Source organism: Podarcis vaucheri, assembly GCF_965113315.1.
Source record: "Podarcis vaucheri genome assembly, chromosome: 2".
Lineage (NCBI taxonomy): Eukaryota > Metazoa > Chordata > Lepidosauria > Squamata > Lacertidae > Podarcis > Podarcis vaucheri.
In genome coordinates, this window is record NC_138760.1 from 73028559 (window position 1) to 73047537 (window position 18979).

An 18979-nucleotide genomic window follows, 5' to 3' on the forward strand; every position below is an offset into this window, starting at 1 on the left:
AGGCACTGCCACAACAACCTGCGGTCACTGACTAATTCATCCAGCATGTGGATGACAGTTCCAGGACTATGCACAGGCCTTGTCATAACATCTCACAAGCCGCTTTGAAGGCTGTTCCTTTCCCTTTTTAACATTTGAACAGGCTCTGCCCTTGCAGTTTACAAGGCCTGTGAGTTCTAGCTGTCCAGATAAGCTAGATTTTTGTGAGCAAGCTACCATTCTTCTATATACCAAGGCACTTTCCACACCACCCTCTGGAAATTAAGAGTCCACCTTAATTTCCCTATTGAAAAATCTGTTATAGAATATTGATTCTTAACCATTTATAAGTATGTTCCCATGTGACTTACAGGGGAATCTCCAAATCCCTATCAACATGCAGAACAATATGTTGTGGCAATGTGGTCTATGTTCATATCTTTTTTTTTATAAAATTTTTATTGGTTTTACAAAATTTTTAGAGAACAAACAAACACTTAAAAAGACAAACATACACGTATAGTTTCATAACATATTTTCATAAACCTCTTTTCTTGGACTTCCCCATACCCCCCCTTTCTGCATCCCAATGTCCATAATTTTATAGCAACTCCCAATTGTTACTTTCCAACCTCTGTCATCTTAGTCCTCTCTATATTCTGGCCTTATATCACTGTATCCCTTTGTTTCTGAAAACCACAACACTTTAACATTCATTAAGTTTATAATAGTCCTTAAGATAACCTTTAAATTTTCTCCATTCTTCTTCCACCGTCTCTTTTCGTTGGTCGCGGATTCTGCCTGTCATCTCGGCCAATGTCATATAGTCCATCACTTTCATCTGCCATTCTTCCAGAGTGGGTAGATCTTGTGTCTTCCAATACTTCGCGATAAGTATTCTTGCTGCTGTTGTAGCATACATGAAAAAAGTTCTATCCCTCTTTAACACCAATTGGCCGGCAATGCCCAAGAGAAAGGCCTCTGGCTTTTTAGAAAAAGTACATTTAAGTACCTTTTTCATTTCATTATAGATCATTTCCCAGAAAGCCTTAATCTTCGGGCACGTCCACCAAAGGTGGTAGAAGGTACCTTCAGTCTCTCTACATTTCCAACATTTATTATCGGGCAAGTGATAAATTTTTGCCAGCTTGACTGGGGTCATGTACCACCTGTAGACCATTTTCATAATATTTTCCTTTAAGGCATTACATGCCGTAAATTTGATACCAGTGTTCCATAACCATTCCCAGTCAGCTGACATGATGTTATGCCCAACATCCTGTGCCCACTTAATCATAACCGATTTGACTGTTTCGTCCTGTGTACTCCATTTCAGCAACAAGTTATACATTCTAGATAAATTCTTAGTATTGGGTTCTAACAGTTCAGTCTCTAGTTTGGATTTTTCCACCTGGAAGCCAATTTTCCTGTCCTGTTTGAAAAACTCCATTATTTGACGATATTGAAACCAATTTTGTACTTTATGTTTCAATTTCTCATGACTTTGTAATTTGAGCTTATCTCCATCCTGTTCCAAAATTTCCCAATACTTCGGCCATCCGACCTCCATATTGAGTTTCTTCACTGCTTTAGCCTCCACTGGTGACACCCATCTAGGGGTTTTGTTCTCCAACAGATCTTTATATCTTATCCAAACATTAAATAGAGCTTTTCTAACAATGTGATTTTTAAAGGCACTATTGGCTTTGTCATACCATAGATATGCATGCCAACCGAAAGCATTGTTAAAACCTTCCAGATCCAAAATGTCTGTGTTCTCGAGGAGCATCCATTCTTTCAGCCAGCAAAAAGCTGCTGCCTCATAATACAATTTTAAGTCCGGCAGGGCAAAACCCCCTCTTTCTTTAGCGTCTGTCAATATTTTAAATTTAATTCTGGGCTTTTTGCCCTGCCAGACAAATTTCGAAATGTCTTTCTGCCACCTCTTGAAACATTCCATCTTGTCAAGAATCTGCAAGGTCTGAAACAAAAATAACATTCTAGGCAATACATTCATTTTGATCACAGCAATTCGGCCTAACATTGACAATTTCAAATTTGACCATATTTCTAGATCTTTTTTAATTTCTGACCAACATCTTTCATAATTGTCTTTATACAAATTCACATTTTTAGATGTCAAATAAACCCCTAGATATTTCACCTTCTTGACCACTGTCAGCCCTGTCTCCTCTTGGAATTTCTCCTTTTCCATATCTGTTAGGTTTTTTCCTAAAACCTTGGTTTTTTGTTTATTCAACTTAAATCCAGCTACCTGGCCAAACTGTTGAATTATTTCTAGCACCTTTTTCGTACTAGTGTTTGGCTCTTGCAAAGTCAATACTAGGTCATCTGCAAATGCTCTTAACTTGTAATGTTTAGCTCCGACCTGTACACCTTTAACCTGCTGGTCATTTCTAATCATATTCAGCAGCACCTCCAGAACGGAAATAAAAAGCAATGGGGAAATTGGGCACCCCTGTCGTGTTCCTTTTTCTATCTTAAGCTCCTCAGTTACTACATTATTTACAATCAATTTAGCTTTTTGTTCAGAATATATTGCAGCCATACCATTCTCAAAACCTTGGCCTACCCCCATCCCATGAAGATTCTTTATCATAAAGCTCCAAGAAATATTGTCAAAGGCTTTCTCCGCGTCCACAAAAATCAGTACTGCTTTAGTGTTTATATTCACCTCTAGCTTTTCCAAAATGTCTATTACATTCCTTACATTGTCTGCTAGGTGTCTTTTGGGGAGAAAGCCTGCTTGGTTCTTATGAATCTTTTCCATCAGCACTTTTTAAAATCTTTTTGCCAGAATGTCTGCAAAAATTTTGTAATCCACATTAAGTAGTGATATTGAGCGGTAGTTCTTCAGTTGAGTCTTTTCAGTCTCTGTCTTTGGTATGAGTGAAATATATGCTTCTTTCCACGATTCAGGTGCCTTTTTTCCCTCAAGGATCTCGTTACAAACTTCTTTTAGTGGTTGAGTCAACCATTCCTTCAGCGATTTGTAGTATCTGGAAGTCAGTCCATCTGGTCCTGGAGATTTGCCCAGTTGCATATTCTGAATGGCAGCCTCTATCTCTTGTTCTGTTATTCTCTGGTTCAGATCCATCTTACTTTGATGAGAGATTTTTTGTAATCCATATTTATCAAGGAATTTGTCTATATCTTCTTCTTTTTGCGGGCCTTGAGTATAAAGTTTTTTGAAATAACTCAGAAAGCAATTTCTAATTTCATTAGGTTTAGATATATTCTTTCCATCCACTTCTAGGCTTGTAACCGTATTTAATTTCTGCTTTTTCTTCAATTGCCATGCCAGAAGTTTGCCACATTTATTTGCTGATTCAAAAGTCTTTTGTTTCATTTGCTTTATCTTCCATTCAATCTCTTGGTTCATCAATTCCATATATTGTGTTTGGTATAACTTAATCTCTCTTAAAATCTCCTGGGACTTTGGTTTTGTTCTTAATTTTTTCTCTCCTTCCTTTATCTTTTCCAAAATCTTTTCTTTTTTCTCATTTTGTTTTTTCCTCTTTATTGAGTTTTGTTGAATCAAGAAACCTCGCATCACCGCTTTACTTGCGTCCCAGATCACTCTTTTCTCCACATCGGCCCTCAGATTTATTTCAAAATAGTCTTTTAGAGTTTTTTGGGCCTTCATAAGGATCTCCTTGTCTCGAAAGAGGGTGTCATTCATTCTCCATCTGAATTGACCAGTTATTGTAAGTTTCATCTCCATCCTCACGGCATTATGGTTGGAGCAGGTTTTTGGACAGATTTCTACCTTCTTAATCTTTGGAGCCATACCACTAGTAATCCAAATTTGGTCAATTCTGGTCCAGGTCATCATCGCTTGGGAGAAGAAGGTTCCCTCTCTCTCCAGAGGGTTCCTTGTTCTCCATATGTCTATCAAGTCCATGTTTTCCGTCATTTCAAAAAAAGTCCTAGGAAGTCTCCCTTCCTTGGTAACTGTTAGTCTTTGTGCCTTGTCCATGTTAGTGGAGACCACACCATTCATGTCTCCCATGATTATCATATTGTAATCCAAATAGTCCGTCAGGGTTTCATGCAATCTCTTGAAGAAGTCAGATTTACCCTCGTTTGGTGCATAGATTCCAACAACTAAAAGTTTTTCTCCTTGTACTTGTATCTCCACTGCCAGATATCTCCCTTGCTCATCTTTAAACATCATTTTTGGGGCCCATTTCTCTTTCACATATATCACAACTCCTCTTTTTTTAACTTTATCTGATGAAATAAATTCTTGTCCTAGTCTTTTATTTATAAGTAATCTCCTGTGGGCTCTAGTTATATGAGTTTCTTGTAGACATATCAAATCCAGTTGTTCTTTGTTCAAAATATGAAAAACTTGTCTTCTCTTCAAAGGCCCATTGAGCCCATTACAATTCCAGCTAAGGAATTGCAGAGCCATCTTGTTATTTTTCTGAGACTCCTCCAACCGCTCCAAGTTGTTGCTCTTCTTCTGATGGTGGTGGTTTTTGTCCAAACGAGAGGTTCAGAATGTCTAATGCTCTCCTCTGTTCTGCAATTGCGTCCACAGTCCCCTTCTGCAGGTCCTCCTGATTTCTTGCCAAAAAATTTGTCTTTGTCTTGAATTGTCTTTATTTTCACCTTCTTTCCTTTGTAATCAAATGACAGTCCTTGTGGGAATTCCCACCTGAAGCGGATGAAATTTTTCTTTAACAGAAGAACTAAATCCTTGTAGAAGTTTCTTAAATCCAAGATATATTTTGGGATGTCTTTAAAGATCTGTACAGCTGAGTTTCCGATTTGTAAGGCCTTTTCAAAGTGTAGTCCTAGTATTTTGTCTCTTTCCTCCTTGGTTCTAAATGTAATCAGACAGTCTCTCGGGGTCTTTCTGTCCTGCTTTTTGCCCAGTCTAAAAGCTGTTGTAATTTTAAATTCATCTTCTTCCAGATCCCAACAATCAACAAACTCCCGTGTCAAATATTCCACAAGGTTGTCTCTTTCATTCTCTGGAATCAATCTCAATTTCAAATTTCTCTCTTTTCTCTGTAATTCCCACAAAGCCAAAGTTGCATCATGCTCATGAACCTTCTTAGCAATCGGCTCTAAATTCTCTTGTGTCTCTCCAGCGATGGCCTTCGCTTCTTCAGCAATTTTGCGTGTGGTAGAGTTTTCCTCCACCAATTTATTAATAGATTCTGTATTCTGGTTTAGTCTTACTGATATTTCTGTTAATTTTTGTGTGTTTTCTGAAGTCTGTTTTGTCAAAGACTCCAGAGAATGATTTATCTTGAGCAGGGCATCTGTCACGGCTTCCATAGAAACAACTGTCCCTTTTTCTTGTCCTGTTGTTCCTGCAGGTCCGGCAGTTACGCCAGAGATTGAGCCTCTTTTCTTTGTCTGTTGTTGCTGCAGCTGTTGTTGTTGTTGCTTAGTCTTGGCTCTTGTGACTATCTCTTCTTGTGGGCCACTCATGTCAAGGTCGTTTCCCACGGGAGCTATTCCCCGCTGGAAAATTCCACTGTCTTAGGCCGTGCCAACCTTTACCCTCTAGGGGGAGCAAATCAATATGGCCAAAAATAAGATGTCCAAATACAGAAAAAAAGGGAATATCCAAAGATGTAGAGAAATTAACACAATCAATGTAAAAATAGCTGAAGGCTAGTAGCTGCAAATTTTTCCAATAGATACTGTTTCGTCTTACTCTGATGTACTGTAGCTAAACAATGCAGGCACTTTGTATCACAATGTAACTTTTACAGGGAAAAGTCAGTTCAGTGTCCTATTGTCCTAGAAGGCAGACCGTTTCATGCTCTTAAATAACTGAGACAGCGGGAAAATTTTCTTTTAAATAAATCATGCAGTTACCAAAATCTCTTTCACCTCCCCTCTGCCCTGCTAGCTAGAGGGGAGATCTAAGGTCCAAATGTCAGGTTTGATTAAATAAAAACAAAGTTTTAACGGATGCAGCTTTAAAGTTCCGTTGCTTTCGCTTTCATGCAGTCGGGGGGAGGCAGACTTCCTTGATTTTAGCCTCCCCGCTTTCAGCCAAATTTAAAATTTAAAGGGTCCCGATTCTTTTTCTGTTCTTACTCACGGGAATTCAGTCCAAATTTTCTTTTCAGGAAGGAATCGGCGCTCTCCGCTTATGGCGACGCGGCTTCACTCCGCAGGCTGGGTAGCGACTCTCAGCACCGCGCTCACTCCCGATGCCGCTCCGTAGCCTTTTAAAAGGCTCTTTCACAGTACCGGGGGGCGCAAAGGTGCCCACCGAATCTCCTTGCTCTCAGGCTTCCGCGCCTGAGATTTTAGGGGTCCCCCGCTCGCCGTAGCGGGTAAGACCCGAACTTGCGGAGCAGTCCTTCTCCGGAGCTCGGAGGTAGGACCGCCATTAAGCGCTGGCACCGACCGGAAGTCCCGGTCTATGTTCATATCAACAATTGCTTAAGCTCAGTAAAAACATGCTGGAATTCCTACATCAATTGAAAGATTTAAAAGGGTATAAGGCTCCTGTCTGAAGAGGACAAAATATGCTTACTCTGGCCTAAACCATTTATTTCCATTAACACGACCAAACAGCATACTCCTTGCATGCAGAAGTAAAGCATCTTTGCCAGTTAAAGGGCTGGCAAAGACCTCTGTGTGAAATGTTGGACAGCTGCTGCCAGTCAGAGAAAAGAATACTAGGCTAGATGGACCTGTGGTCTCACTCAGCATAAGGTGTGCTTCCTAAATTTGTAAGTCAAAAGTGGGGAGCCTGTAGCCCTCCAGATATTGATTCCAACTCCAATCAGCCCCAACTGGCCTGACCAATACGGTCAGTTGTAGTCTAATTCCTCCCCAGATGCTGCTGAACTCCCATCAACCCAAGCTAGCATGGCCAATGGACAAGGATGATGGGAGCTGTAGTCCAGCGACACCTGGGGGTAGCACAGGTTCATTAAAGGGGCCTCCATTCTGAAAGTGCTGCTGGTGGTGAGCACAAAGCAAATAAGGGAAGGCAGAATCTCTTCCCTGAGTGATATCCTTTGAGAAGAATGGTGCTCTTGTGCATTAAGAAGGCTGGCTAATGCAGAGGTTTGCCCTCATGAATAATGCCTACAGGAGAACCTAGGAGTCCCATCTGTCTTGACCCACCTGAACACAGCAGAAGAAAAGCTGCACAGAAGGAGAGGGAGGCAGAAACACTGGGCGCCTAAGCTTGGCAGGAAGCTCCCTTAGCCTTGTGTTTACTTGCAAGTTCCCCAGGGGCAGCACTATGGGCTGGAGGGAGACAATGGGAGCTGATTGCTGCAAAGACTAAGGCAGCAGAACCAGAGAGGATAATAGCAGCTCTTCGGTCTGGAGGGCTCAGCCCTGCTTGGATTAGAATTAAGTAATGGCTATGATTAGTGCCATGGAGAGGAATGGAAGACTGGTCGCCTGCTGAGAATCCCGGCAGGCTTCTGGACAGAGCTGGAACTGTAGCAGCCCAGGGCATCTCTACATCGCAACCCGGTCTGTCTCCAGCTTGCCATCCCCCTGCTGCCTCTCCTGTGCCATAACAATGTCATCGGTATAGATCAGGGATTTTTTTAAGACTAGAGGAATTCATAGAGGGGAAGTTTATCAATAACAATTAGCTACAGTAATAAAATTGAACCTCCAGAGTTAGGGGCAGTGTACCTCTCAGCTTGTAAACTTCCCAAAGCATCTGGCTAACCACTGTTGGGGACAGAATGTACTGGACTAGATTTAGCCTTTCGCAGGTGGCGCTGTGGGTTAAACCACAGAGCCTAGGACTTGCCGATATGAAGGTCGGCGGTTCGAATCCCCGTGACGGGGTGAGATCCTGTTAGAATCATAGAATCATAGAGTTGGAATAGACCACAAGGGCCATCGAGTCCAACCCCCGTCAAGCAGGAAACACCATCAGAGCACTCCTGACATATGGTTGTCAAGCCTCTGCTTAAAGACCTCCAAAGTAGGAGACTCCACCACACTCCTTGGCAGCAAATTCCACTGTCGAACAGCTCTTCCTGTAAGGAAGTTCTTCCTAATGTTTAGGTGGAATCTTCTTTCTTGTAGTTTGGATCCATTGCTCCGTGTCCGCTTCTCTGGAGCAGCAGAAAACAACCTTTCTCCCTCCTCTATATGACATCCTTTTATATATTTGAACATGGCTATCATATCACCCCTTAACCTCCTCTTCTCCAGGCTAAACATGCCCAGCTCCCTTAGCCGTTCCTCATAAGGCATCGTTTCCAGGCCTTTGACCATTTTGGTTGCCCTCCTCTGGACACGTTCCAGTTTGTCAGTGTCCTTCTTGAACTGTGGTGCCCAGAACTGGACACAGTACTCCAGGTGAGGTCTGACCAGAGCAGAATACAGTGGCACTATTACTTCCCTTGATCTAGATACTATACTCCTATTGATGCAGCCCAGAATTGCATTGGCTTTTTTAGCTGCCGCGTCACACTGTTGGCTCATGTCAAGTTTGTGGTCAACCAAGACTCCTAGATCCTTTTCACATGTACTGCTCTCAAGCCAGGTGTCACCCATCTTGTATTTGTGCCTCTCATTTTTTTTGCCCAAGTGCAATACTTTACATTTCTCCCTGTTAAAGTTCATCTTGTTTGTTTTGGCCCAGTTCTCTAATCTGTCAAGGTCGTTTAGAAGTGTGATCCTGTCCTCTGGGGTGTTAGCCACCCCTCCCAGTTTGGTGTCATCCTTGAGTCCATCATCCAAGTCGTTGATAAAGATGTTGAATAAGACCAGGCCCAAGACAGAACCCTGTGGCACCCCACTAGTCACTCTTCTCCAGGATGAAGAGGAACCATTGATGAGCACCCTTTGGGTTCGGTCAGTCAGCCAGTTACAAATCCACTGAGTGGTAGCATAGTCAAGACCGCATTTTACCAGCTTCTTTAAAAGAATATCATGGGGCACCTTGTCGAATGCCTTGCTGAAATCAAGGTAGGCTACATCCACTGCGTTCCCTTCATCTACCAGGCTTGTAATTCTGTCAAAAAACGAGATCAGGTTAGTCTGACATGCTCCTGCCAACCTAGTAGTTTGAAAGCACGTCAAACTGCAAGTAAATAGGTACTGCTCCGGTGGGAAGGTAAACGGCGTTTCTGTGTGCTGCTCTGGTTCGCCAGAAGCAGCTTAGTCATGCTGGCCACATGACCCAAAAGCTGTATGCCAGCTCCCTCGGCCAATAAAGCGAGATGAGCGCCGCAACCCCAGAGTCGGTCACGACTGGACCTAATGGTCAGGAGTCCCTTTACGTTTACCTTTAGCATAGTAGGGCTCTTCTCATATTCTTGCTGCTACATCCCCACTGATTGCAGCAATCCTTGAGAAATCAGCTAATTGAGGAAGTTCATTCATTAGCCATTACCAGCAGCCCTGCTCACCCTCAATTCTCCTTTGCCCCTGGGCTCATTCTAAGAACTGACAGTCAATAGCCAAGAGCCTTGTCTAATCAAATATGTCTGCAGCAATTGACTGCAAAGTGCATCCCATGCGAGCTTATCATTATTCATAATTTTTATGTGTGCTTATGTATGATACTAGATGCCTAGCATCTACACAACCAGCCACTCCTGGCATTTAGCCTTCAAATTTTTCAATTTTCTTTGCCTAAAATGTGCCAGTTTCTTAGGTATCATCAGTGCGATTCTAGTCCACTGTTAAAATTTGAGGTCCTTCAAATGTTGCTGAACTACAAGTCCCATCATCTCCAATCACTTGCCACGCTGGCTATGAATGATGGGAGGTGGAGTCTAATGACATCAGGACAACAGGTTCCCCAACACAGCTCTGAATCTCTCTGAATTGTCCAATCTGTGCCTACCAACCTGGTTTGTCAAGACTAATATTGATCCATGGCATTTTTAGAGTCACTAGTAGAGCTTAACTTGTGTGAAACTCTACACTCCATGCAAATCAACTAATTAAGTATTTTAGTGCCCCCATGAACAGGGTGTCTGGTGGATTCCCCCATTCCCTGCAGAGATCTGTCTTCCTTTCAGAAAAATGGCTGGGTACCAGACTGTGCCAGTAGAGCTTCCTGCAGGCTACAGCATTAGCATCTACATAATTCATGGACTCCAGCCGTTTGATCTCAGCTTTGAAGAGGCTCCAAACAAATCTTACTAATGTAGCAGCTGACCTGCCAGGGAACAATTGGTGCAAAATGGAGAATGGGCTTTAATTGGCTGAGCGTTGGGATTGCCAGAATCACTTCTTCTACTACTAAAGGGTCAAACTGCCCTCCAGTGGAAATAATATGCCAACACAGGCATCATGAGGCTTGGCTCCAGAAAGGACTGCAAATTTGCTGATTAAAAAATGTACAGTACTACTAAAAAGGATTGAATCTGTTATGTTATGATCTAGGTTCCAGTGTTTCAATCTGAAAATACTCGACTATCCTTCTCATCATCATTAATAGGATGTTTATGTTCATTTATTTAAAATACTTATATGCTGCCCTTCTTCAAAAATAATTTGAAGGCAATGTTCAATATAAAATAAAAGTACAGGCAACAACCAATTAATGAGAGTCCAAACGAAGTGTCACTGTGCATGCATGCACAGCACCAAACCCAGGAGTGACCCGAAAACATCACTAAGCACGTCCTTAAAGGGGTGGAAGAAAGCCTTAACCGGGAAGAATGGTGTTGAAGCACCAGCAGCTAGGGTGACACTGGCAGGAAACCTGAAGGATTAGACTACATATCATTCTACTTCAGCATCCCAATTTATAGCAGCCAACCAAATGCTTCCAGGAAGCCCCATGCAAAACAAAAACATCCCTAAGTTTGCCTTTTCTTTGCGCCTTCCAGTTTCAGCTGTTCTTCAGAGAAAACAGTGGCACAGAGGGGTATTCTTGGAATTGCATTATTTGTACATCCTGGTAGTTCAATATATTGGCTTTTTAAAAACTACAACACAGACAGGTTTTATGTTTTTATTTACTGAAACAAATTATCCAAAATACAAGAACAGGTTCAAACAAAAAATAACCCTATTCCCGATCCCTTCTCCTTTCATTGCCCTAAGGTGCAAAAGGAATGAAAGACACACACACAAAACCTCCAAAGGAGGCAAGACGCGCACTCCTCCAAAGGAAAAGGAGGATTCGAAATGTGACAACAGAAAACCTGCATACAGTATTCCCCAATCTTTCCATTTTTAAGGGAGACACAAGTCATGACAATGGCACAGTCACGTGGATTTAGAGGGACTGCCTGCTACATCCTGAGAAACTAGAGGGCAGGGATTGTTTTCCTAACTGAACACACAGCACACAAGACACTCAAATCCACTGGCAGCTGTAGCTTCCTCTTTGCAATAAAAAACAATTAACAGCCTAGAAATTTGAGAATTTAGTCAGCCAGTCAGCCTCTGTACCTTTTAGAATGGTTGGGCATTTTACAAAAACTTCACAAAGCAAGCTTTCTAGGCATGGGAATGTCAAACCATGGTGCTGCTCCTGCTCAAAAATTGGAAACAGAGAAGCAATGCATATGTGGGCTTGACTAGGAATACCAGGTTACAAATACAGTCCCCAGGAGGCTTCTCTTATGAGTCATTGGGAAGACCAAAGAGCTTCACGGTTCCAGCTTCTCTGCTGCTATCATATTTGCCATCTTTGTCATCGCAGGCGAAGGCCAACAGGGGCCGCTTTGGATGCCAAGCCACTGTGAACGTTGAAGACTCGCACTGCACTTCCCACAGCTTCTCACCTGAAGTATAAAGACAGAATTAACCCAGGGACCAAGACAAATGCAGCTGGAACACTCTTGTTCTTGGCTCGCCTCTGTAGAAGAATGCAGTTTAATGAGTTCCATCGAAGAAGAATTTCACACTGCAATCTTTTTACATAAAATTACAAGTGCAATTCAAAGCCAAAAGCTCTCAACCAGCAAGAACAGAGGAGGGGTTTGTAAAATACTGGTGGTTCATAAAATTACAGGGACTGTTGCTTTGAGAACAAGAGGAGCTTAGGCTAAGCATGGGGCACTTTCTTCATAGGCACATGACATCATGGGCCCTCTTCCAAGGGACGTGTGCTAGCAGTAGCCGCGATGAAAAACAAAAACGGGCATGGCTAAGAGTTAGCAAAAATGAAGCACTCGTGTTTCCACACTCACTCTTCTCCCAGTACCCTAGCAATTCTTTTTTCCAGCCTAAGTGATTACGACTCATAAGGTCGGCTTCTTTCGAGCCAAATTGCAGAACAGGGTTAATTTTGGATGGGGGTGGGCGTCACAGCATACGGGAAGGAAAGGCTTATCCCTTCAACCCTCCCCCCACAAATGCCCCTGTGCAGCTAGTAAACTTGAAAGAAGATTTTTGGAGCCTATAAGAGACTATTTTCAATCCTAATTGCTGAAGGGACTGGATGTCGGGAGGTGAGAACAAATGGGAAGGCCTCGTGGGCTGTCAGGTTCCCCACCTCTAGCTGGGACAATATCCTCCCACTCCTGCATGTTCTGCCTGGATTCCCACCCACCAGATATGCATAGCTTTGCCAAGTTTTTAGGTCTAGGAATGGACCAAAAGAAATTTAGGGAACCTCCAGTAGACGACAGGAAAAGTATAACACACATTGATAGTGAAAGCTTATTCAAAACCAACATGATCTTCATCTGAGCTCATTCCCTAGTACATGTTTTTAGAATTGCTTTGCCTTTCTTGGCAGACAGTGAGAAGAAGAGCACTGACCTGTTTCTACCTCAGCAATGTCAATGAAGTGATCTTCAGAGGCTGAAGCCAGCATCTTCCCATCATGGCTGAAACTCAGTGTCCTCACAGGCCAGTCGAGCCTGAAATATAGGAGCAAATGGAATAAGGGGCGAGAAGACAGATACCAGTCAGATGCCTCTTGGAAGCATGAAAATAGCACCCAAAGCCAAGAACTCTCCCCTCTTTATTTCTTCCTAGCAACAGGGAGAAAAATACTGCCACTGGGTATGGCAATTCTATTTAGTCACCATCATGCTGTTGATAAAGCAATCCTCCATTAATTTGTCTAATCTCCTTTTAATGCTAAGCCAGATGCCATAATATCTTGCAATAACAAATGTTGTACATTAATTACTACACTAACACACATACATATATACATATACATATACATAGCTACACATTGTATTTTCTCTGACTTTTCTGCCAACAGATTGTGTTAGCCAGAGTTAAAGTATTAGGAAAGGCATAAAATTTTCTCCTCTTTTCTCAGGCCACACCACTTATTTTAAGTTACATATAAAATAATAAATATTATTGCTCTTGAACATGTCCTCCTTGATCTTTTTTGTTCACCATATTCCATATGTGGCTGCACATCTAGCAGTTATGATATGAGCCATTTAATATTCAACTGCTTTCCTAATAATCCTCCAAGCTTGCTTTCCCCACTGTCACTCAGGCTGGATAGAAAATCACGATTTTTAAATGGGTGGGAAATTTATTTCTACACACAATGTTGTAAAAATCAAAATACTATATGGGTTGTATCCAACTTAATCACAACATGAACATAACAACTTCCAGAAGTACAACAGATAAAAAGACTGAGTTAAAGGCTGCTTTACTAAATAAAAAAAAATGAGCCATGGTGAAATTCTGACTTTTAAAGTTAAGCTTTAAAATCACACACTGACAATGCTATCCATGTACCCACCCAACTACTAGAACTTTGCAGTAAGTTCAGTACTCGAATTATTAGATTATTTATTAAATTATCATTACTAAACAGAGAGAAACAGTATCTCTACAAGCCATTGCTTATATAAATTTCAGTAGACTGCATTCATGTGGCTTCCTTAGTATCCTTGCCCCAAAAAAAGATTTGAACAAAAATCTGTCTCTTATATCCACAAAGACGTTATGAACTGCAGAAGCAAAGTTTTTCGATTATGCTCATAGGTTGTATAAAAGCTCACTTAGTTTGAGCAGGAAAAATGTGAATTTTAAAATAAAAACAACTTATTTAAATCCAACACTTTATAAACTTGTCTTTTTTTCTTAGTGATTTAAATTACCTTGATATAAATCAGTCTACCCTGCCAAGGCAGCAAATTGAATTGATTTTTCATAGATCAGTCATGGCCTCCTCCCGCTCAATTTTTCCCAAGAGCAACAGCCCATTCAGAGCACTTCAGTGTACAAGTGGTTAAGAATTATTTATCCAGTCTACATACCTGGCTGCAGGAGTGCAAAATAAGGTATGGTATAGACATTTTGACAACCCCTAGGGTCAAAAAAGGTCATTAAGTTCACAGATCAAGATAACTCACCTAGAAAAGCATCGCACGCATACAAGCTCATCCACATCCCAGAGGCTAACCAATGCATCAGCACTTCCTGTAGCGAAATACTTGCCCGTTGGGTCAAATTTGATACAGATGCAGTTTGAAGGATGGGCATTAATTGACTGGATGAGCTTCAGCTCTGGATAGCTGTAGAAAGTTAAAGAAATGAAGTTGGAGTGAGGCTGGGGAGAAAACAGCCCTTTTACTAGCTATGTAATATCTAGAAATGTCTTCTTACTGGTCACAAAATGGAAGCTAAAACCTGCTTGTATAGTAGAGGCAACAAAAGTTGCCCACTCTAGGGAGGCTTTGTGGCAGTTGTAAGTCACTGAATAGTAACAGGAATAACACATTTTTTTTTGTATTCCACTTACAGAGCTCCCCGCAGGAATATGAGATCGTTTAAGACGTATTCAAAAGACAGATTTAGATGTCCAATTTACAGGGAATGACAGATATAGAGGGAAGGAACAAAACAATTTCTGTTACATTGACTGGAATGCGGTGATAAAGCCGTAGGTCTGTACCAACGAAACAAAGGTATAAGCTGGGACACAGGGTGGCATCAGGGAAGAGTTCATATTTATTGTGCCTCTGTGATGGGAAACCTCTGGTTCTTAGGCCTAAGTAGGTCCATGAGGCAGTTTTCCCTTGTACACCCACCTGGGTGTACACCCCACAAGTATTTTTCCCCACCCACAACCCATACAAAAGTCAAGACAGCCAACTCACTTGCTGCCCTTCCCAGTAAAGGCCATGGTGAGGGTACCTGAGGATGTTGATGCAACCGTTGCCATTGGTGAGGAAAAACATGTTGTTGTCATTGTTCCATGAGATCTCATTCACCTCAAACTTGAACTGTTCCTCAGCTTTGGATCGATATGTTTTAGCATCAATGAAGGTGACCACATCATCCTTGTTCCCTACTGCAATAGTCTGTCCGTCGGGGCTCCAACAAATGTTAATATTCTCCCCTGTAAAAGTGAGGAAAGGGAAATTGAACCTACTGAATTCCTTTCTGGGGCAGGAGTTCAGTCAACACACAAAGTCCTGCATTTTTAAGCCAAGAACTTCTAACATAATCACATATATCCAGCCCTATAAAATGCAGCTTATCTACCTATACTCTCTTCACCAGAGATATGGTGCCTGTGGCCCTCCAATTACTGTTGGTCTCTAACTGCCATGGTTAAAGCCATGGTTTTCCCAGTAGTGATGTATGGAAGTGAGAGCTGGACCATAAAGAAGGCTGATCACTGAAGAATTGATGCTTTTGAATTATGGTGCTGGAGGAGACTCTTGAGAGTCCCATGGACTGGAAGAAGATCAAAGGCATCCATTCTTAAGGAAATCAGCCCTGAGTGGTCACTGGAAGGACAGATTGTGAAGCTGAGGCTCCAATACTTTGGCCACCTCATGAGAAGAGAAGACTCCCTGGAAAAGACCCTGATGTTGAGAAAGATTGAGGGCACAAGGAGAAGGGGACGACAGAGGACGAGATGGTTGGACAGTGTTCTCGAAGCCACAAACATGAGTCTGACCAAACTGCGGGAGGCAGTGGAAGACAGGAGTGCCTGGCGTGCTCTGGTCCATGGGGTCACGAAGAGTCGGACACGACTAAACGACTAAACAACAACAACCAACTGCCAGTCCCACGCAGCTCAAGATAGCTGCATTATAAACACCATTAAGAATCTCGTCCCCCGCTCAACCCTCTAGACGGTTTCTAGTGGTACTGATAAAATGGTATCTATAAGTTATACCTTCAATCAATGCTTTTGAAATACAGTCATAGTACAAGTTAATTTCAATCTCAGCCCCTTCTTGAGCAACAAAAATAGAAAAAGAAGAATGGTTCGTGTGGGCTAGGTTGCCAGTGGAGATTGACTGCCTCTCAGGACCATCTTGCTCAGGTTCTTGTACTTGCCCCCCATTAAACGCAGTAAACCCTTGCAAAATACAAAACAAAAGCACATAGGACAGCTTTGTTTTCAGTGAATATTAGTGATACCTACCCTTGGTATTCACAGAGGCAATACATTTAGTAGTGCGGACATCCCATATACGGATGGTTTTGTCTCCAGACGCAGTGACAAATAAGTCCGGGTTGCTGGGGTGCCAGCACAACTGATCCACGCTGTCTCCATGGCCACGGTAATTATTCTCCTTCACCTACGGAAAACAGTAAAGTTCTAAACTAGTAATCCACACACACACATCCCTCAAAAGGGAAATGTTATGACGACCCTTTGAATTACCATGCATCTCACAAGCAGCCTAACTAGACTTAATAATCATTCTAAGCACACTATCATCCAAGCCTAAGTGCTCAGCTTTCGGGTCAAACCTCTTTTAGGAAGAAGAACTCCAGAAAGACCTGCAGGATCAGACCAATGGCCCATCTAGTTCAGCCTCCTGCTTTCAAAGTGGCCAGCCATATTAGAAGCCCAAAAATAGGTCCTTGTGGTTTCCAGCAACTAGTATTCAGAAACATACTGTCTCCAAACATGGAAAAAGCATGTTAAGTTATCCAATCCTCACTTAAAGTCATCCATGTTTGCAGCTACCACGGTTACTGGGGGCAGATTCCATGGATTAACTATGTGATGTGAAGGAGCACTTTCTTCTGTCCTAAATCCTCTCCCATTCCGTTTCAGTGGATCCCCACGACTTCCAGTGTTGTTATGAGAGATGGTACCGACTTTCTCCATGCCACGCAGTGTTTTATACACTCCTTTCATTGACACCTCTAAACCGAAAAGCCCTAAATGCGGCGACTTTTCCTCACGGATCCCAGAGATCCATATGCCGGGGAGCGAAGTCACCACTGCTAGGCGCCCAAAGTGAGCAGGATTCACGCCAGCCCCCGGCTGCGGCAACTGGTCTCTCTGCTCCTCCTACTTCCCCGCCTGAAATATTCCCCCGCTCCTCCTATTTCCCCGCCTGGCGCACCCAGCACTGACCAGCCGGTCCTTGTCGAGCACGAAGACGCTGGCGGTCTTGTCGAAGGAGCCGGAAGCGAGGCGGCGGCCGCAGCAGCTCCAGGCCACCGAGTGGACCTTGGCCACGTGCGCGGGGAACTCGCGGATGCGCGTGTTGGCCCGGAACAGCTCCTGCATGGACTGCACGTACGGGGAGAGCGCCATGGCAACCGGGCCCAACCGAAGCGGGCGGAGCTTTCGGCGGCGGCGGAGGAGTGCCCTTCCGGGTAACAAAGGTAGAGCTTCCGCCGCGTTATGAGCCCTGTTCTGCAAGAGATGCGCGCGGAGGAAACTCCGCCCGCGGGGGGGGGGGGCTGCATTCAGTACGCAGGCGCGGCGGGGCTGAAATTTAAATAAATGAAACGGACATGAATGGAAGAAAATCCCTTTCGCTTTGACGGAAATATTTTCGGGGCAAGACTCAGCCCTCACTGACTGCTGGGACAGGATGGTGAAGATAGATAGATAGATAGATAGATAGATAAGATTAGATAGAGTGCTTTTTTTCTTCAAAAAATGTTTAGCGGTACTCTTATTTTCCTACTCATTGAAATACTGCCCCTCAATGAGGCCAAACTTAAGAATCATAGAATCATAGAGTTGGAATAGACCACAAGGGCCATCGAGTCCAACCCCCTGCCAAGCAGGAAACACCATCAGAGCACTCCTGACATATGGTTGTCAAGCCTCTGCTTAAAGACCTCCAAAGAAAGAGACTCCACCACACTCCTTGGCAGCAAATTCCACAAAATGTTTAGGGGTATGCGTATCCCTACGTCCTCCACAGAAAAAAAGCACTGGATAGATAGGAAGAAAGAAAATGGTTGCTGGGTGTGCAAAGGGAAAAGCCGCGAATTTAATTGGCAAGTTTGATTTTTAAATTTTCTAAATAAGTGTTTTGTAGGAGAAGCATCTTATGTGCGCCTCTTCTCCATCCAAGCGATGCTGCCCCACTGGTAGAATAGGAGACATCGCTTCTCCCCCAAGATGGTATGATTTGCGGCGAGAGTGAGACCGTAATTGGGTTAGTTGTTGGAAGGATCTGGGGGAAAGAGAAGCGCGTACATGGCCAGATAAAGAAAAAGATTTGCTTGCTGAGCTTATCTCTTAACAACCACTATCTACAGCTGGGTTCTGTGAGTGTTTACTGGGGAAATATATTACAGTTCTTTTGGACTTGGCTTTCAAGCACAGATCCATAAGTTTGCAATCTAGGGCGTATGTCTGATAGCTGCACTCTGTCAGAAAGTAAATTTGAATTGAATTTTAGAAATAAGGCTTCATCAGTTGTATCAATTTCAGAATATGAAAACAAACTTGGAAAATACTCTGTTGCTGCATAGGTCTTTTGTTTCTGTTTTCTTTGAAGTTTTCTTTGTTTCTGTACTTGTAATTTAAAAAGTCAGAAATAATAACGAGGAGATTTCCCATTTCCTTTGACCTTGCAGAGAAATATTTGAGGTCATTTTGGGAGAGAGAAGATGGTTTCAGGACTTTTCTGTGGGTTTCAGACATGTGGCTTACATATTTGTATGTGTTTGCTTGGTACATTTATCAACATCTATTTTATATATAAATGACTTTATTCTTATAACACAGCATTCACCCTTAGATCTCAGGGCAGATTACAACATAAAAGCACATTGTTAAACAATGTTTGAAACAACTCACAATCACAGAAATAAGTTGGATTCTAAAAGCATACATAACAAGTTGTCA

At 42.6% G+C, this 18979-nt stretch overlaps 1 protein-coding gene and 2 long non-coding RNA genes across 3 annotated transcripts in view; 2 read left to right on the top strand and 1 right to left on the bottom strand.

The window, feature by feature from the left end:
* LOC309527102 overlaps nt 1–14174 on the top strand; it is a 346237-nt gene extending 332063 nt beyond the window's left edge. Inside the window, exon 2 of the long non-coding RNA XR_014217102.1 lies at nt 12833–14174. This is a non-coding gene — a long non-coding RNA (uncharacterized lncRNA). The remainder of the gene's footprint in view (nt 1–12832) is intronic.
* THOC3 (THO complex subunit 3) lies at nt 10917–17479 on the bottom strand. Its single transcript, XM_082213581.1, has 6 exons — nt 17243–17479; nt 16295–16451; nt 15049–15253; nt 14265–14426; nt 12691–12791; nt 10917–11708 (listed from the first exon to the last, which is right to left on the bottom strand). The coding sequence occupies exons 1-6, from the start codon at nt 17423–17425 to the stop codon at nt 11545–11547; spliced, it is 972 nt and encodes a 323-aa protein (XP_082069707.1). The 5' UTR covers nt 17426–17479; the 3' UTR covers nt 10917–11544.
* A 41-nt stretch (nt 17480–17520) lies between these two features.
* On the top strand, nt 17521–18700 carry LOC309527101. Its single transcript, XR_014217101.1, has 2 exons — nt 17521–17859; nt 18019–18700. It is a non-coding gene; the product is annotated as an uncharacterized lncRNA (long non-coding RNA).
* Nucleotides 18701–18979: the final 279 nt, after the last annotated feature.

Excerpts from the sequence above, each read along its gene's own strand:
- THOC3 (XM_082213581.1), bottom strand. The coding sequence starts at position 17,425 with ATGGCGCTCTCCCCGTACGTGCAGTCCATGCAGGAGCTGTTCCGGGCC. Across the intron at positions 15,254-16,294 it reads TGCCTCTGTGAATACCAAGG|GGGAGAATATTAACATTTGT; the intron begins GTAGGTATCACT and ends TCACTTTTACAG. Across the intron at positions 11,709-12,690 it reads CATTGCTGAGGTAGAAACAG|GTGAGAAGCTGTGGGAAGTG; the intron begins GTCAGTGCTCTT and ends TTTATACTTCAG.